This window comes from Squalius cephalus, assembly GCF_949319135.1.
Source record: "Squalius cephalus genome assembly, chromosome: 9".
Lineage (NCBI taxonomy): Eukaryota > Metazoa > Chordata > Actinopteri > Cypriniformes > Leuciscidae > Squalius > Squalius cephalus.
The window spans coordinates 8067620-8086976 of NC_137130.1; the positions used below are offsets into that span (position 1 = coordinate 8067620).

At 38.1% G+C, this 19357-nt stretch overlaps 1 protein-coding gene across 1 annotated transcript in view; it reads left to right on the top strand.

Moving 5' to 3' along the window:
• The window catches only part of ttn.2 (titin, tandem duplicate 2), a 164393-nt gene that overhangs the window by 26524 nt on the left and 118512 nt on the right, over positions 1 to 19357 (top strand). The window contains exons 43-61 of the mRNA XM_079880510.1: positions 7331 to 11083; positions 11857 to 12135; positions 12269 to 12832; positions 13133 to 13414; positions 13503 to 13781; positions 13876 to 14157; positions 14289 to 14567; positions 14660 to 14947; positions 15053 to 15331; positions 15455 to 15736; positions 15838 to 16116; positions 16225 to 16503; positions 16697 to 16975; positions 17083 to 17370; positions 17497 to 17775; positions 17872 to 18153; positions 18266 to 18547; positions 18634 to 18912; positions 18996 to 19274. Coding sequence (XP_079736636.1) covers positions 7331 to 11083; positions 11857 to 12135; positions 12269 to 12832; positions 13133 to 13414; positions 13503 to 13781; positions 13876 to 14157; positions 14289 to 14567; positions 14660 to 14947; positions 15053 to 15331; positions 15455 to 15736; positions 15838 to 16116; positions 16225 to 16503; positions 16697 to 16975; positions 17083 to 17370; positions 17497 to 17775; positions 17872 to 18153; positions 18266 to 18547; positions 18634 to 18912; positions 18996 to 19274 — 9093 coding nt within the window. The remainder of the gene's footprint in view (positions 1 to 7330; positions 11084 to 11856; positions 12136 to 12268; positions 12833 to 13132; positions 13415 to 13502; positions 13782 to 13875; positions 14158 to 14288; positions 14568 to 14659; positions 14948 to 15052; positions 15332 to 15454; positions 15737 to 15837; positions 16117 to 16224; positions 16504 to 16696; positions 16976 to 17082; positions 17371 to 17496; positions 17776 to 17871; positions 18154 to 18265; positions 18548 to 18633; positions 18913 to 18995; positions 19275 to 19357) is intronic.

The following is a 19357-nucleotide window of genomic DNA, read 5'->3' on the forward strand; positions in this document are numbered from 1 at the left end:
CTTCATGGAGAGGTTAAAGCAAAACTTAGTCTCTTACAAAAGGCTGTCAAAAAGAAAAAGAGACTTTCAATATCTACAATGTCCTCTTCTGAGTTTGAGGTGGAATCGGTTACAAGTGAGCCTTGTTACACAGATTATGTTGAGAGACTCAGAGTAAAGCCATCTACTTTGCCCGAAATTCAACATGTTGTTCGGCCTGGTGAGCAAGCTGAAAGTGGTAGATGTTCAGCAGAATATCAGAGCAGACTGGAGAGAATTACTGGACTCGGCTCCCAATCAAAAGAACGAAGAGTCAGACACTCCTTTGAACCTCAGTCAAGATCTAGGGCACTGCGAATTATGAAGGGTGAACTTCCTCTGGAGGAAACTTTACGAAAAGACATTCAAGCTGAAGTATCTGATGCACGGATGGATCAAGAGATCACATCTAAAGAGGAGTCAGAAAAGGATATAGAATATGATATTTTAGATCATAAAGATGATGCAAGCCTGAGTCAGTGGGATGAAGAGGCACAGACCAAGGCAAAAGAACCATTTGTGTTGCAGTGGTTAGAGGCAGGACAAGCTTCTAAACAAGCAAGCACTACAAAGGAGATAAGCGCATCACATGAAGAGTCACAAGAAAAAGAGTCATTAAGAGCCAAGGCAGTGAAGCCAATGAAAGAAATATTTTTTGGTGATGTAGTTAAAACAGTTCCTGTACAGAAATTAGAACAGAGAGCTATGTCAGTGGAGAACATCCTTGAGAAAAACCTTGAGAGTGAGTGCTTAGAAAGTGAAGATCAGTTCTTAGCTCAGCGCATTCGAAAATGGCAACAGGATGTGCAGTGGAATGAAGAAGCAAAGGTCAAGGCAAAGGAACCATTTGGGTTACAGTGGTTAGAGACAGGAGAAGCTTCCAATCAAGTAAATAGTCCCAAGGAGATCATCCCTTCACATGAGAAGCAAGCAGACAAAGAGTATTTAAGGACAAAGGCAGTGAAGTTAAAGGAAGAAAAAATTCTTGCTGATGATAGTCTGCAACAGGAAAGTAAAAAGGCTCCTGTACAGAAATTAGAAAATAGAGCTATGTCTATGGAGAACATCATTGAGAAAAACTTGGAGGGTGATCACATAGAAAGTGAAGATCAGTTCTTAGCTCAGCGCACACAAAAATGGCAACAAGATGTGCAGGTTGATCAGACAGAGTCTGTTGCTCCCCGAAAGTCAGAGCAAAAAGGCTCTTATTCTCATGAATCTTTTGGCAAAGTTCAGAAAGAAGCAGCAGAATCAGCTTTAAAAACTCAAAGGGAATCCACATTTACAAATACTTCAAGATCTTCATTTAAAGAAAAACATTTACATGAATGCTCAGGTGAGAGTGAGTTGCACTTATCGCGAGAAAGAATAAATGAGTTAAAAAGTGAGAGCGATCAAGTGAGTGAAAAAGAGGCACTAACTCAACGTATAATGAAATGGCAACAAGATGTTTTGACTGAGCAAGAACAGGCTGTTGAACTTGATCCTGATTGGGGTGGTGTTACTGAGAGTGCTTTAGAAAACACTCTCAGTAAAACCACATATAAAGATGTTGAATTGGAAAATGTGAATAAGGTGTCACCACAGAGAACAGCAAAAGAGAGGTTCTTTAGTGATGTTTCTTCTCACTCCTATGTAACTGATAGGTCTAAAACACAAAAGCAAATGATTTCTGAGGCTGATAGTGAGAAATTAAGGACTGAAAGTGACTATTTTGTCAGTGAGGAGGAGGCTCTAGCAAAGCGGATTAAAAAATGGCAACAAGATGTTCCAATTGAGCAAGAAGAAAGTGTTGAATTAGAATCTAATTGGGCCATTGCAGAGCATGTGCAGTCTTCTGTTGTATTACCTGAGACAACGTTGATGTCCACAGCTTTGCCAACAGAAAAAGTTATTTTGTATACAAAGCCTGAAGAGTTTATGCCTGATAAAATAGGTACAGATGTGACTGTAGGAATTGAAAGACAATATTTGGGTTATGAGGATGTAGTTCAGCAGCATCATGGTGATGTAAAAGTTGTGACAATGTCTAGACATGAACCTGATGTAATAGAGCAACAGAAAACTCTATCAAAGCGAGAAATCCCCAGTGTTTCTCCCATTGCAGAGAAAATGTCTATGAGTGTAGTAAAACCACGAGCACCTGTCTTTGTGATGATATTAAAGCCAGAGATTGAGGTAAAGAGAGGTGAAATGACTGAACTCAGTTGCCAATTCCAGGGAGATCCCCAGCCATCTGTTTCATGGCTTAAAGATGGACATCTTATAATGAGAGACCCTGATTTTGATGTTCGTACCAAAGCAAATTCATCGACACTGATCATTTATTATCCAACCATTGACCATCAAGGTGTGTTTACTTGTAATATTGCTAACAAACATGGAAAAGCAAGTACATGTTGCATATTGAAAGTAACTGAAGATGTTCTGTTAAAGACAGAGATAGGGCCTCCTCAAGAAGTTAAAGTAACAGATGAGTCAGTGTTCACTGAAGAAGAAATGATAGAGGAAGAACTTAAGTCCCTAATGAAACCTGAGATAGACAGCAAATACACATTGCAGGTACCTCAGGCAGTTATGCACATGCCACAAACTTCATCTTCATCTATTCACTCCTCACCAGTTGAGATCAGAATAACTGCTCCAACTCCAGTTCTAGAGATGTTCGTTGAGGCTAAAGACACATTTGAGCCTGTTGAGCAAACCTCAGAATCTCCAGTTGATGATGGCACCTCTCAAACAGTGAAGCATAAGTTCACATTTTCCTTTGATGATGGTCGTGAGGCTCCCCAAGTTTTCAGAGAACTAGATAACATTAGTGTTTCAGAGGGACAGACTGCTATGCTTGAGTGCATCATAATTGGTGAACCAACACCTGAAGCCACCTGGTTCCATGATGACATTTGCCTTGATCTTAATAACAGTAAATATAGATTTCAGGTACAAGACAAAAGCTATAGACTATTCATTGCCAATTTCACTTGTCTTGATGCTGGAATATATAGATGTATTGCATCTAACAAACTTGGGCAGGTTGAAAGTGTTGCTGATGTGTCTTTTGATTCTGCAACTCTGGACTCTGGATTTTCATCCATTGCCATAACAGAAATGGATAACCAAACAAGATCTCTTGGCTTATCTTTAGAAATCACCAAAGTTCAAACAAAGACTTTATCAAGTTCTTCCACACCATCCCAAGATATTACTCGTACAAGTGAGGACATTCTTGATTATGAATGTTCAGTCAAACCTGCTGAATTTCATGATATTATCAAAACGGATTACCCACAGCCAGATGCTCCCAAACTTAAGCGCATTAAGAAACCAGCTTCAGAAATGCCTGTAATAACAGGCTGTGGTTTGCAGTCGTCTGGGGCAGAGGTTAAAGTATCAAAATTAAAACAAGCATTTGAAACACCAACATATTTTGTAGATGAGCCCAATGTGCCAACAGCACAATCAAAGGATGAGGCCTCTTTTCCTGTTGAAGATATTCCAGAGTTTGCTCTTGAACCTGGGCAATATGAAAAAGAACAAATAACTTCAATTCTCTCCAGTGAGGACAGGATGAAATATCCTACTTTGACTGCAGCTAAGACCTTCCCCTTAAGAGCTCCAACAGATGTTACAGAGGCAGTTCTGGACAACACAGAAAACACTATAGTAGAAAAGTCAGATGTGAGAATGTCTTCTATAGAATCAAAGTTATTTGACTTGCAGCATTTTGTATCCTTGGCCAATGTTACCGAGGTTCAGCAATCACCTACTTTAATCAGACCCCAGGCTAGATTACCAGAAAAAAATAACCCAAAAGACAGTTCTGTGAGCCCTAAAACAGTTTTGGATGGCACAGTTGAGCAAAGAATTATAAAGGAGGAGGCATGCGTTAGGCAAAGTGAAATTGATAACTCTGCTCAAGAACTCATGTTAGAAACCAAGGTACAGTCCGCTGAAATAACTGAACCTGTAAAAATGGGTACTATTAGTGTTCGAAGAGCAGAAGTTGAGGACATGCCACAAGATAACGTCAGTCCAGTTGATATAAAACATGATAGGATGGAAGCCTCAGATATAACAAAGCTTCCTATTGTAAAACCCAAAATTGAGGTTGACAGAGTATTGCAATCTGACTCCACAGATTACCCTTTGTCAGAGTACCCCCCACAGAGACAGGAACCACAACAGAAAAAATCTGCTAGGCTAGGGGCGGTTGGTGTTCCCAAACTTGAGGAAGAAGAAGTAACTTTTAGTGCTGTTTATGACTACTATAACCAACCAACTGATTGGGGAAGGCCTTTATCGCCAGAGTCAGAAATGTCTATTGAAGTTGGTAGCACATTCAGTGAGGAGATGGCAGAAATAGAACGGTTCTACACACCAGCTTCATCCACTGAAATTTCTCAAATTCAAAAGTCACCAGAATCTTTCCATACCCCCTCAGAGTCTCCAGGGGGTGTCATGACACCTCCTGAGTATCCGTTTTCCCCTGTGGAACATAACAGACTCTCAACTAGCTCTAGTGAAGATTTTTATTCCCCGGCTAAGTTTCTCAGTTCTCCAGATGATGAGGGTATTGAAACAACTCCCCCTGTGTTTACTATCGATGAGTGTATGATTCTTCCAGAGGGACGTGGTTCACTAGGCTTGGGGACACTTCAGGAAAAGGTTCAGGGAATTCCTCCAGCTTTCCTTAAGCCACTTACAAAAAGAAGAGTTTTTGAGGGTGATTCCTTACAGTTCTGTGCTGAAGTATTTGGACTACCCACTCCAGAAGTGAAATGGTTTAGAAACAAAACTGAGCTTGAAGCAGATGAGAGGACTATTATTGAAAGAGATGGTGATAACATTGCCCTGGAAATTAGGAATATCACAAAAGGTGACCAAGGGGAATATATCTGTGAGGCTCTTAATTATGTTGGTGAGGCAAAAAGTGTTGCTTTGGTTCTTGTTATATCTCAGGAAGCAAGGCAAATGCTACCCCCTCCTGCTGTTACCCATCAGCATGTCATTGAGTTTGATGTTGAGGAGGATGAGGATCTGTCAAGGTCTCCCTCTCCTCAAGAAATCTTGTTGGAGGTTGAGTTAGATGAGAATGAGGTGAAAGAGTTTGAAAAACAGGTAAAGATTGTTACCATTCCAGAATATACAGCTGATAACAAAAGTATGATCATATCCCTTGATGTTCTACCAAGCATGTTTGAGGAAGGGACTGTGGATTTCATATCTCAAGAAAGTGATGATTTAAAAATAGCTTTTGAAGTTACAGAAATGCCGCCACGTTTTATAAACCCTATTTATGACATTGAAACTCTTGAAAACACAAATGTAATGTTTGAATGTTCTTTAATGGGTATTCCTTCGCCAATAGTGTCATGGTACAAAGGCAATATGAAGATTCCTATGGATAAGAAAAAATACATCTGTAGCTCAGATAGTGATAATCATTTTCTGAAGATTCTCAAAGCCAACATACATGACAGTGGCATATATACATGCAGAGCTATTAATGTTGTTGGTGAAACACTTTGCAGGGCGTCGCTTACGGTTATGAATCCACAGTCATTCTCAGGCAAGACAAGGGGAAGAGAACTAACTGCAGTTTCTCTTGGAAGTGCAAAAGTTCATCCTCAGAAGTTTGACTTGGTTGTTGGAAATTCATCATTTGATGGAGAACAGACATCAGAGATAGAGCTTGAATTTGAGTTCCAACAGGAATTTGATGAGTCTCAGAAAGCTGTCAGACTGGTTGCTATTACTGATAATGAGACAAGTGAGCAAGGAGAGAAATATGTTAGTATTAATTTCGATGTATTTGCGGAACCCTCAAAAGATGATAAAATAGAATTCAAAGGCAAATCAACAAACTCTTGTAGTTTTGAGTTTCAGGTCACTGAAATTCCCCCAAAATGTATAATCCCACTACAAAATGTCACTGCAGCTGTAGGTACACCTGTGATTCTTCAGTGCTTAGTGAGCGGCAAACCAAATCCTACAGCAGAGTGGTTCAAAGATGGTGCTCCGGTAAAAAATGCTAGATATATTATCCAAGAGAAAGCATCAGGACATTTCAATTTGCTTATAACAAATGTAACTCACAGTGATGCTGGTGAATTCAAATGTATTATCCAAAACAAAGCTGGTTACACTGAAACAAGTTTGTTGTTAAAAGTGTTTTAATTTGACTGCAGTTTAAAAGTGCAGTTTATGAAACAATGTCAGGCAGGTTTGTTGTTTTGTTTACTTTGAACACATACACATTTTTTATGTATTACAATTGTAAATTATTGTGAAATTATGTATAGAAACGTTTGCTCAATCTGCATTCAAAATTATTATTCGGTGGTATATATTTTAATGATTGATCCACAATTTATTGAAAAGACCTGAAATTATCCTCAATTTCTCTTCAGTAACTTACATTGGTTTTCCACTTTGGGGGACAGTTTTAGTTTTTTCCCTTTTGGATGATGTACTTGGACTTTGTTTTTTGTGGTCTGCCAACAGTTTGGGTGAGATTTTCAACCACAGTTTTGAAAGATCTAATTGAATTTCTTGATAACGCATGTCCAGTCTAATAGATTTAAAATTTTGACAGTTTTTTTGTTTTATTTCAAATTGCATGAATATTATTTCCCCTTTTGTGATTTTCTTTCTTCCTTAATGTTAACAGTGTGATCAGAAAAAAAGGTAAAGAAAAATCGTTGAAATAGTTTTAATTATGTCTGGAGAGACTAGATTTTCCTTGCTCAAGTTCATCATTTATAGTATAAATAATATTGCATAGTTTTGGATAATAATTTAACATTTTTGTTGTATAGTTCGATCATGTTTTTCTAAAAGTAGTGGTAAGTGAGTTAAAGATTTAATAGGTTGTAAATAAAAATGTTAAAATAAAAATAGGTTAGATAAAAAAAATGATACAGTGATGATTTATGAGTTATAATTTGCGTATGTGTTCTCATTTCTATGCCTTTCTGTATCTACAATTTTCATTATTTTGGGATACAAATATAGGTAGTCAGCTAGTCAAACCTGTATGGATAGGGATAAAGAAATCTAAATGACTGTGCTATAATTTTATTAGAATCATAAATGCATTGTTCTCCCCATTTATTGTAATTCTATGTACATGAAAAGTAAATAAAATTATGATAAAACTGTTTACTGTTATTCTTTTTTTTTTTTTTTTTTATCTCTTAAGGGCATTATTATGTCCGCTTCTTTACTAATATTGAATGACCTCCATCTTTATCTAAACTTGTAATTGATGAGAATTTTTTGTTGAATCTTTAATCCCATTATTTTCATACAGAATTTTCTAGTTTGACTGTGAAGACCGAAGAAGAGGAAGAAACCTACAGCACATCACTTAATTTACCTGAGAAGTCAAAAACACTTGAACTCAAGCCAGAGCAAAAACGTTTTTCTAGTTTGTTGGAAAGGAAAAAGGAGAAACCTGTATTTGAGTCCAAGCTTACACCTGTGGAAGTTACTGTTGGAGAGTCAGCTAGGTTTACTGTCACAGTATCTGGTTTGCCAAAGCCAAAAGTTCAGTGGTTCTACAATGGAAAAGTTATCACTTCTTCATCAGTTTATAAGTTTGTAGAGGAGAGAGATGAGTACACTTTAATAATAACACAAGTAAAGAAAGAGTACGAGGGAGAGTACTCTTGTACCGCCAGTAATAGATTTGGCCAAACCACCTGCAAGACAATATTAAAGGTACAAGTGAGTCAATTATCAGCAGCAGAAAAGTGGGTGGAACAAATGTTTAAAATACCAGGGCAACCACCATGCTTTACCACACAAATTCAACCTGTGCAGTGTGCAGAGGGCAGTGAGGTGAAATTTCACTATAGAGTTACTGGTACTCCACTCCCTGATGTTCAGTGGTTTAAAGGTAATTTTCTAATTAAATCAAGCCAGATCTGTTCTGTTGTAAGTAACCCAGATGGCTCTGGCTTTCTTATCATGAATAACATCAAACAGAAAGACAGTGGACTCTACACATGCAAGGCTGTCAATCCATTTGGGGAGGCAAGCTGCAGTGCTGAGTTGATAGTATTCCACAAAAAAGTCTCTGTATTTCACAAACAGCAATTAGTTCAAGAGCAAAAAAGTTATAAGGTGTCCATGAAAGAGGAAGCCACTGAATCACGTTTGTACAGTGTGAGCCTACCTGGACAGGCAGGTGCTAGTTTGCAGGGAGACCATCAGGTAATTTATACCATTGGCACAGAAGACAGGCAAATGGTAGCGAGCGAGCAGGTTGACACTCTGCATGACTTGGATGTTTCCATTGCAACTATGCACAGGGAGCAGGTGACTCATCAAGCTGCTGTGTTGGAGTCTCATGAAGTGCAGGAGAGAGTAATATCTGCTTCAGTTCAGCCAGAACCAGTGGTAGCAATCCCTTTGAAACAGCTCCAGATGGCTACTATGACCTCGGCAGTTCAAGAACGCCAAGGCTTCACAGAACAGCACTTTGAACGAATCAAAAGTCCAGAGGTTACAGAGCTGGAAATTGCAAAAGAGCACCCCTCACAAATAATGTCTGCCATAACTGAGAGTGTAACTCCACTGACAATTGTCAAAGCCGAGCCTTTATCAACCAGAGAAACAGAACAGATCAAGGCATCTCCTGAGCCCAAGTATCCAATATCAAGTCACCAAGTTGAGTCAAAACTCCCAATTGTTAAAGAACATTCACAGGTTTTACCGCATACTCAGCAGGAAAAAGGCTACCAGGTTAAAGAGGGAGTTAAAATTCTTTACAGTGCAGTTTCAACGGAGAAACAACAGATCACAGAAGGCCACACTAAAGAACTGTCAACTCAAGAATCTACCTTTCAGACAACAGTGAAGAAAGAACCACCAGAACCAGTTGTCCTTTCAGTTAGTGAGACTGCTCAAACTTTAGCAAAAGAACAGAGGTTATCAATGCACAGACCAGTTGAGGAGACTGCATCTCTAGTCAAAGACAGTGCATTTAAATCAGCTCTCGTTGCTGAGGAAAAGCATCAGCTCCAAGCTGATCAGTCAAGTTTGATCCCAGGTTTAGAAAGTGCCATTTCAGTGCAGTCCCAGAGAGAGGAAGAACAAGTTCTACATTTACAGGTCATCACAGATCAGGGTATTCTTCCATCTGAAGGCAGGTTCAGCAGTGAGAAACCAGTCCAAGGCAAGGCAGATGCTCAAAAAAGTCCTGTTCTTAAGCACACAGTGTCAGTGGATTTACAGCAGACAGTGACATGCGAGGAGTCATCTCAGTTTTCAGCACAAAAAACAGAACTTTTCATTCATCCTGGTAAGGAAGCTCCTGCTCCTTTGCATCTTCAGGCCATTCATTTAGAAAATACGTTGACAAAAGAAGGGATAATCTCAATGGAAAAAACAGATAAAGAGATTGCAGTACAGAGACAGGAAAAAGCCCGTTATCATGCTGCAAGCACAGAAGAGAAAAGAGAGCATACTGCTGATTATTGTAAAGATCTTGATGTGTCTGTTACAGGCATGCAGTCTGAAATCAGAAAAGAACCCAAACCTGAAAGTATTCTTCAAGTCTTTTCAGAGCCAGTGCCGTTACCGAAGGAAACTCCTTTTGTAAGTGATGTTAAACAGCAGCGTGCCCTAGTTCAGAAAGAAGATCACTGGAATATTGTGCATGTGACATCTGTGTCAGAGAGTCAGGATATAGAGGAGGGACACACAGAGAATATAGGAACAATTGAGAAATTTGTGTCTAAAAGCAAAGTTGAACCCAAAATCCCATCTGAATTAATTTATGTAGAAGAAAAGGCTATCTCAACAGAGAGTAGTATTGCTCTTGTGGCCACTGAGCAAGACTTTGCAGTTCAAATTCAGGAAGGACAGTCTGTTAGACAGTCAGTATTAATGGAAGAAAAGCGAGTAATCAAAGCGGAGTTATCTGAGGATATCACAAAATCTGAAACAACCACAGCAGTTGTCAGTGAGCAAAAGATGGGTACCGTTTTAGTGTCAGAGGCAAGAGAGAGCCAAACACTACCCAAAGAGCTCACTTTTGTTATTGCGCCTCCAAAACCACATTCATTGGACATTAAATACCAGTTAAAAAGTACTCTTGCAACTGCTGTTGCTCTTGACCAACCTTTGATCCTGGCAGATGTAGTGGAGAGTTTAGGAGCTGTAGAAATTCATGAGGTAAAAGAAAGGAGAGAACCCAAATTTGTCATGTTCACTTATCTTATCACAAGTGCTAGTGCCCCACTTGAAATTACAATTGCTTTTGAAGGAGATTATCCCCAGACTGCTGATCTCAGAAGTGAACTTCAAGCTGCTTTCTACTCTATTGTCTATCGAGAGCAACAGGTTCTGACCTCAGAGCAGCCAGGCACAATGCAAATCAGCAGGCCCCAAAGATTACAGGTTACTAAGGCTTCTACAAAAGAATTACTTTCACCTGTGGTGGAGATGGTAAGAATGACAGAAAATGTAGAGCCTTTCACATCACCAAATATTCAATCTGCAACTGTAAAAACTGAAGCCAAAGCCTCTTTTCAGTCTGTAACAGCTAAAGAGCAAGCTTTTGTGCAACAGTCAACTATTCATGTGGCAAGTGAATCAAAAATGGAGATTCAACAGTCTATCCAAGTTGAGCAACAAGAAACCAGATCTGTGACAGTAAAAGGGCATGGGAGGGATGTTTCAAATGAACAGTCCACTGAAGTCATATTTCAGAGAGAGGAAAGGGAGGAATATATAACTGAAGCATTTATGAAATTAGAGAAAGAAGTTGTTAGAGAGGGTTACCCAATTTTTGAAAGCTCGTTGGAAGATATTATAATAGAGGAACATTCAGAGGCAAAATTTACATTGACTATTAGACATGTAAAGAAAGTGAATTGGCTTTTTAATGGAAAATCTATTAAGTCTGGCAAAGAGTTCAAGTGTTCCAGAGACCATGACACTTACACACTAGAAATCAGCAAGGTTATGAAGGATCATCAAGGAGAATATACCTGTGAGGCTGTAGGTGATGCTGGCAAGACCTCAACGTCCTCCCACCTCACTGTGGTCTTAAGAGGTTGGAATTATGGGATTATTTTGTCACCACATGACTAACTCTTGGCATTCATAGCTAAAATAGACACACTTCATCAGATGTGCTTTCTCAGTATCTCCACACCAACTAATAGTATAGATCTTTGTTTCATATGAAAATACCTTCGTAATGCCTTCCGCTCTGGTCTTGTTCACAATGCTGCGATTTTGCCACCATTTTCACATCACTGAAATGTTAGCATGTCTTCACTTCTTCACACCAACTCATAACCCGTTGGATCTTTCAGTGTCATTCCAACATTCATCTCCTTCACTCCTGCAGTATTTTCCACTTTTTTTTGTATTCACCTCTGTAAATTGGTCATGAAATACTCCATTGTTTTTCATTGTTTCATCAGTCATTGAGCACCTCATTCTTGGTCTTTTTTTTGCATGCATGCTAGGATGTCAAGTCTTTTTCACTCTTCATGGAATTTGTTTTTCTCTCCCTCATAGCGAGATCACCATTACTCTTCACAGTCACTCCTGGAATGCTTTTTTTACTCCATTACAGTAACCACAGAAATTGGCACTTTTTGAAAATACCATATCTATAAATATTATAGATGCTAGAATGTACCTAAATGGTTACATTTAACCTATTGAACTTTTTTAGTAAATGTTTTTGTAAAACATTTCAGGTGTTTGAAAGTGCCAATCAGTGGTTTCTGCTTTTCATTCTCACACTTATTACTTGTTAGCGGACATGTTAAATATAATGTATTAATTTGCTTTTTATCTGTGTGCACAATTTAGTGCCACCTGTTTTTAGGCAGAAAATTCAAAATCTGGAGGTCAATGTTGGCAGTCCTGCAAAGTTCGAATGCGAAATTGAGGAGGCTCCAGGTGTGACCTTCAAGTGGTTCAAGTCTGGTTCTGAGCTCAGACATACTGACAAATGCAGAATTATCAGCCTTCATCACACCTCATCCCTGGAGATCTTTAGCCCATCAGTTGCTGACAGTGGAGAATTTACATGCAAAGCATCAAACCGCCATGGAAGTGACAGCTGCTCTGCTAAACTAAGTGTGACAGGTAAGACAAATATAACTTTCTTATTGTCCATTGGTTGTCTTGAAATATTTAACTCTGGAGCTGACATGCTTTGTGTTTGATACTTTGTTGGCAAAGTTGTTTATATCTTCTTATTGATATGTTCTTTTTGTAGAGATTTTCCCACCAGAGTTTGTATCAAAGCCTGATTCGATGACTTTATTTGTGGACAAGCAAGCAAAATTTCAGTGTGTTATATCTGGTTCTGACCCAATGAATGTTGTCTGGCATAAAGACAATATTGCCATTTCAAATGATGATCACTGCAAAGCATCCTCTGACAAGAACAAGTATTTTCTTGAAATCTTGAATCTACAACAAAGTGATCAGGGAACATACCTTTGCAAAGCTTCAAACAGTGTCGGTACAGCTACATGCTGCTCTGAACTGAGGGTTGTAGACAAACCTAACTTTGTGAAGAGCTTTGAGTCAATCACTATTGCTGTGGGAAACCCACTACGTCTTGAATGTCATGTAGATGAAGACATTGGTGTTTCAATCATCTGGATGAGAGATGGCAAGAAACTCCATACCACAATGGACTGTAAACTAGCTTTTGAAGAAAAAATAGCCTGTCTTGAAATTCAAAAGGCCAAAATCAAAGATACAGGTACATATACTTGTACTGCTGCCAATGATGCAGGAAGCACCAGCTGCTCTTCTAGCGTGACAGTGCAAGGTAAGACTTTCAGATTAATGCCCTTGGTAAATGCAGTATTTGAAACAAATCTGCATGACTGGGTATTAATTTCTGTCATTGTGAGCAGATTAGTGTATTTGCATTGCTTAGATGGATGTCACAAAGCTTAAGCATCAGTTGATGCTGCTCTTCTTTGCCATATTAAGTATTACAGCTTATTTTCATGGTGCTGCTTCACATGTCTCTTATATTTACCTGTTGAAGTTGTCTTTTCTTAACTTGTCTTTTTCTTTCAAACAAATCAAAAATCTTTTTCCCCCATTGCATTTTAATCCGTAGAACCTCCAGTCTTTGTTAAAAGGCTAGAGCCTAAGATCTTATGGAAACAAGGAATGTCATCACGTCTGTCATGCACTGTCAAAGGATCGCCTGAACTCCATGTGACTTGGTTTTTGAATGACAAACCGCTTAGTTCCTCTGAAAAACAAAAAATCACATTTAAGGCCGGCCAAGCCACTCTTGAGATTATTGAATTGTCTGAGTCTGACAGTGGAAATTACACTTGTGAAGTCATGAATGAGGCTGGCTGTGAAAGCTGCAGCTCTCAAATAACTGTAAAAGGTAATACTCAAGATTCTTACCTTCTGATTAATGCTCATTATATTGAGTTATAATATAATATAACTCTTATTGCTTTTATTGTTCTTAGAACCTCCTGCATTTAAAAAGGAGTTGCAAATGGTGGAGGTAGTCAAAGGGTGCACAGCTCAGCTTGAATGTGAAGTTACAGGCACTGCTCCATTTGAGGTGACCTGGTTTAAGAACAAAAACCCAGTTTCCTCTGACAAGAAGTACAGTATTGTTTCAAAGGACTCAGTTGCATATTTGGAAATCAAATCTTTTGAAAGTGCAGATGTTGGAGATTATCAGTGCTGTATATCCAATGACGTTGGTAAAATATCTACAAAAGCAGTGGCCAAATTGAAAGGTTGGTCCAATCAATTTCAATTGCCTAAAAAAATTGCTTTGTTGTTCTTAATGTTTTATTTAATGTGAAAATTAATCTGCCTTTTTTTATGCAGACCCACCATCGTTTGTAAAGAAGGTTGAGAACACCACTGCAGTTTTAGGCAGTGCTGTGAAACTGCAAGGAGCTCTTAAGGGTTCTGCTCCTATCACAGTTCAGTGGTTTAAAGACTCAGAGTTAGTCAGAGATGATGATCCTAATATTACCACAAGTTTTGAAAACAGCATCGCTATTCTGGCAATAGCAAATGTGGCCATTAACCATGGGGGTAAATATACTTGTCAAGCTGAAAATGAGGCCGGAAAACAAAAATGTGATGCCACTGTTTCAGTTCAAGGTTAGAATTAAACCATAAACATTTAGCATTATATTATTTTGTAGTATTGTCTTATTATTATTATTATTATTATTATTATTAATTGATTGGTTGATTGGTTTATTAATAGATTTATTTCATTTTTGTTAAAGAACCAGCTAGATTTGTTGAGAAACCTCCATCCATCAGTGTAACAGCAGGTGACTCTGCAACTCTTGAGTGCAAAGTTTCAGGAAGTCCAGATCTCAAAGTAAAATGGTTCAGAGATGGAAAAGAGATGACAGGAAGTCGAAAATACAAAATCTCCTTCAAAGACAATGTGGCAGTCTTGAAAATCCTCTCAGCAGAGCGAGGAGATAGCTGTGAATACAAAATTGAAGTTTCTAATCGAGTTGGAAAAGAGCAGTGTTCTTGTTCAGTCATTGTTCTTGGTTAGTGGTATTCTTCCTAAATTATCTTTCAGTTGGTTGTTTGTGTGTATGTGTGTGTTTTTTAACTATAGTGTTTTACTTCTTTTGAGCAGATAAAATAATACCCCCGACATTCACAAAAACACTTAAAAAGGTAGATGGTAATGTTGGGGGTAGTATTCAAATGGAATGCAAAGTGTCAGGATCCCAGCCTATAATAATATCTTGGTTCAAAGAGGGAAAGGACATTACAACTGGAACAAAATATAAAACTGAAATGCAGGAAAGTACTGCCACACTGAAAATAATAGATTTAGAGACATCAGATGCTGGGGTTTTCACCTGCCATGCAACTAATGCTGCAGGACACAGTGAAACAAGTGGAACTGTTTCTGTTAAAGGTTAGAATAATAGATCCCATTTTATAATTTTTGTATTTGTTTGCTGTCAACTTGAAATGTGTTTGTTAAAAATCTCTTTCCCCCACCCTTTCAAATGAACTTTAGAACCCCCAGTCTTCTCTTTGAAACCTCAAAGCCAAGATGTTATACCAGGAACTACAGTTGTCCTAAAAGCTGCATTCACTGGGACTGCGCCTTTTATTATTAAGTGGTTCAGAGAAGACAAAGAAATGTTAACTGGAGGAACTTGTTTCATCAAGAAAGAAGCCAACTCAAGTTCACTGGAGCTGCACTCTGTGAAGCCACATCAGTCTGCAAAATACACTTGCCAAGTTTCTAACGATGCTGGAAGGGTCTCATGCACAGCCACCTTATTTGTGAAAGGTGCCTTTTCTTACTCTTGATGATATTTTTAGATCCATTGTTTTTTTTTTTTTTTTTTTTTTTTTTACAGAATGACTCTTTAGTTATTTAATTCATCTTAATGTGTCATTTTCTTTTTTATAGAACCTCCAAAATTTGTGATGAAGCTTGAATTGACTAAACTAGTATTGAATGGGAGTCTTGCAACTTTGGAATGTAAAGTGACTGGCAGCCCAGAGATCAATATTAGATGGTATAAGAATGAGACTGAATTTAGCTCAAATGATAAATACCAAATGGCCTTCACCGACTCAGTTGCTACACTAAAGATTTCCAATTGCTGTGTTGAAGACAGTGGAGATTATATCTGCCAAGCATCAAGTGAAGCTGGCAGTGATAGATGCAGTTGCTTGGTTACAGTCAAAGGTTTGTTTGAAGTTAATCATCTTACTTTTCAAGGATGTTTAAGTCATTTCCTGTTGGTTGAAACAGTTCTCAATTAGCCAATTGGTGCTTTCTTATCTCAGAACCTCCCGAATTTGTGAAACCTTTTGAATCCAAAGAAATTGTTAAAGGCACAGATGTTGTGTTGGAAGGAACTGTGTCAGGCTCAGCTCCCTGTGAGATTTCCTGTTTCAAAGACTCAATGCAGATCCGAAATGATAGAAGACACATAATAAGCCTGACAAAGGATGTAGCAGCTCTTCAGATTTTGAAATTTGAACCTGGGGATGTCGGCAAATATCAGTGCACTGTGGCAAATGAAGTTGGACAAACCTCTTGTGATTTTCATATTACGATGAAAGGTTAGTAAGTCCAGGGAATTCTTGGAATATTTTTTTTTCTTTCTGTGAAAGTAAAAAGCTTGTGAACATTGTCCTAACATCATCTTGCATTTGATAATCTTCAATTAGAGCCACCATCATTTGTGATGAAGATGGATAATACAAATGTCCTCCTCGGTGGTGAGGTTTCCTTGCAGTGTGTTTTGAAAGGGTCATTGCCTATGACCATCTCTTGGATGAAAGATGACCATGAGATCAAGGAATCTGAGCATGTTCAGATATCTTTTGAGAACCGGACTGCAGTGGTACACATTTCTAGTGTGCAGTTAAAACTTGGTGGAAAGTACACTTGCCATGCTCAGAATGAAGCTGGTAGTCAGAAATGTACAGCAGTACTGGCAGTGAAAGGTGTGTAGTAATTGTTTAAGACTATAAACAATATTTATAGAATTGCTTGTTTTCTTGTTTCAATGTTTTTACATTGTTCTTATCAATTTAAATTTGTAATCATCTGTTTTTCTTCAGCGTTATTTTTCAGTTATCGTATCATAGCTCTTTTTTTGATTTTGATTTATTTATACATATTTTATTGTAATTACAGAGCCTGCAAACATCACAGAGCAAGCCAAGTCTGTCAGTGTTACAGTAGGTGATCCTGCCACTCTAGAGTGCAGGTACTCTGGTTCTAAAGTTCTTAAAGCAAAATGGCTAAAGGATGGCAAAGAGCTGACATCAGGGAAAAAATACAAAGTACAGAGCACAGATACAAGCTCCATGTTAAAAATTCTTTCTTCTGAGAAGAGTGATGCTGGAAAATATATATTTGAGATTTCAAATGATGCTAGAAGCAGCAGTTGTGAGGCAGTTGTAACTGTTTTAGGTTAGTATGTTAGAAAAAAAATATAGAAGTTATTATTCGAAGTTTTAGATCAACATTTCAGATCAATTTTAGATTAAAACTGTCTTATTTTCTATTCACTTTAACAGATCAAATAATCAAGCCTTCCTTCACAAGAAAATTGAAGGAAATGGAGAGTATAAAAGGATCTTTTACACAGTTGGAGTGTCTGGTCTCTGGATCTCTTCCCATAACTGTTACGTGGTTCAAGGAAAATAAGGAGATAAAGACAGATGAGAAGCACAAATGCATGTTCTTTGAGAATGCGGCATCTTTGGAAATTAGTCGTCTTGATAGTTCAGACAGTGGAAATTACACTTGTATCGCTAAAAACCAAGCAGGCACTGTTCAGTGTTCTGGCATGCTGAAAATTAAAGGTTTGCAATTACCTTTGACTTTTATGAGTGACGATTTGATTTGTTAGTTTCAGTAAATTTATTATGCTTTTTAGTAAAATGTATCTTCCTTTAATCTGTAATCTTAAATCTCCCTCTTGCAAACAGAACCTCCATCAATAATTGAGAAGCCTGAATCACAAGACGTTATACCAGGATCCAAAGTGCAGTTTAATGTTCTTGTGTCTGGAACGCCACCAATGACCATTAAATGGTTTAAGGATAAGAAAGAAGTTTCATCAGGAATTGACTGTTCAGTTCAGAAAAATGACACGTCCAGCTCACTTGAGCTCTTTTTTGCAAAGCCTTCAGACTCTGGAGACTATGTCTGTGAAATAAGTAATGATGTTGGATCAGATACTTGCCAAGCGATGCTCTTCGTTAAAGGTTTTCACTAAAATTACTTTAAAAAAAATGTTATTGAACCTTTGTTAAATGCTTAAAATAAGTACTTGATTTTTATTTAATTTCATTTTTTTTCAGAACCCCCCAAATTTACCCGCAAACCTGAAAAAATAACAGTGGTAAAACCAGGCCAATTGGTAGTTTTTGAATGCCATATTACAGGCACTCCAGAGATAGACACCTACTGGTTCAGAGATGGTAATGAAATAAGTCCAAGCGACAAGCATAAAATTACTTTTGTTGATTTTCTCGCACGGCTTGAGATAAGTAGCAGTGATATCAAAGACAGTGGAGTGTACTACTGTGAAGCCCGGAATGAGGCGGGCAGTGAGAGCTGTAGTATGGAACTAAGAGTGAAAGGTTAGTATATAGTGCACTTCATAGGCATTTCAGTGTTTTATTATGGTTATTTTAAAATGTCTATAGCCAGAGCATAGAACTGTTTTATACCAAGTTTTTTTTCATTTTTCAGAGCCACCAGTTCTTGTCAAGCCATTGAGTCCTCTTGAGGTTGTGAATGGCTCAAATGCATATTTTGAATGTCAGGTAAAAGGCACAGCTCCTTTTGAGGTGACTTGGCAAAAAGATTTAAAGGATATCAAATCAAGCCTTAAACATGTAGTTTTGCAGAAGAATGGCTCTATAATGACTCTTGATGTACAGAAATGTGATGCTTTAGATGTTGGAGAATATCAGTGCATTGTAGCAAATGAAATTGGGAGTTGTTCAAGTCAGACTACACTCAGCATAAAAGGTTAGCTTTGAGTTTGTTTGATATCAGTTTTACATATTATTTTATCTCTCTTGACCTTGTTTAACATATTTTGCACTCCCTATCAGAGCCTCCATCGTTTGTGGAGAGGATTGAGAATGTTGTCACAGTTCTGGGAAAAAAGGTTGAGTTTAAATGTGTTGTAAGAGGATCACCTCCTCTATCCATACAATGGCAGAAAGATGAAAACTGGATTTTGGAGGATCCTGCAATTGAGAGGGCATTTGTGAACAATATTGCCACTCTGACAATCCCTGTGTGTGAGTCAATCCACAGTGGAAAATACACCTGTCAGGCTGTGAATGAGGCGGGGCAAGAGAAGTGTTTTGGTACACTTGTAGTGCAAGGTTGGTTATTTTTGCAAGTGCTTTTTGTAGCTGTCCATCCTAAAGGCTTGCTATTATAAATGTAATTGTTATGTTATCCCCAGAGCCACCTCAGATAATTGAAAAGCCAGATGTGATTAATGTCACTACTGGAGATCCAGTAAGCTTCGAGTGCAAAGTTATGGGTTCTCCTGAGCTGAAAGTCAAATGGAGTAAAGATGGCAAGGAAGTGATGCCTTCAAGACAGCACAGCCTTAGCTTCATCAATAATGTCAGCCAACTTAAAATTCAATCTGTCCAATTAGAAGACAAGGGGACTTATGTGTTTGAGGTCTCCAACCACATCAGTGCCTGCCAGTGCAAAGTGACTTTAAATGTGCTAGGTTAGTGTTCCTTCATGATTAATGGAATAACTAGTATTAGTTGAATTGTAGTGATATTTACGATATATACTTTCTTTGTTTTT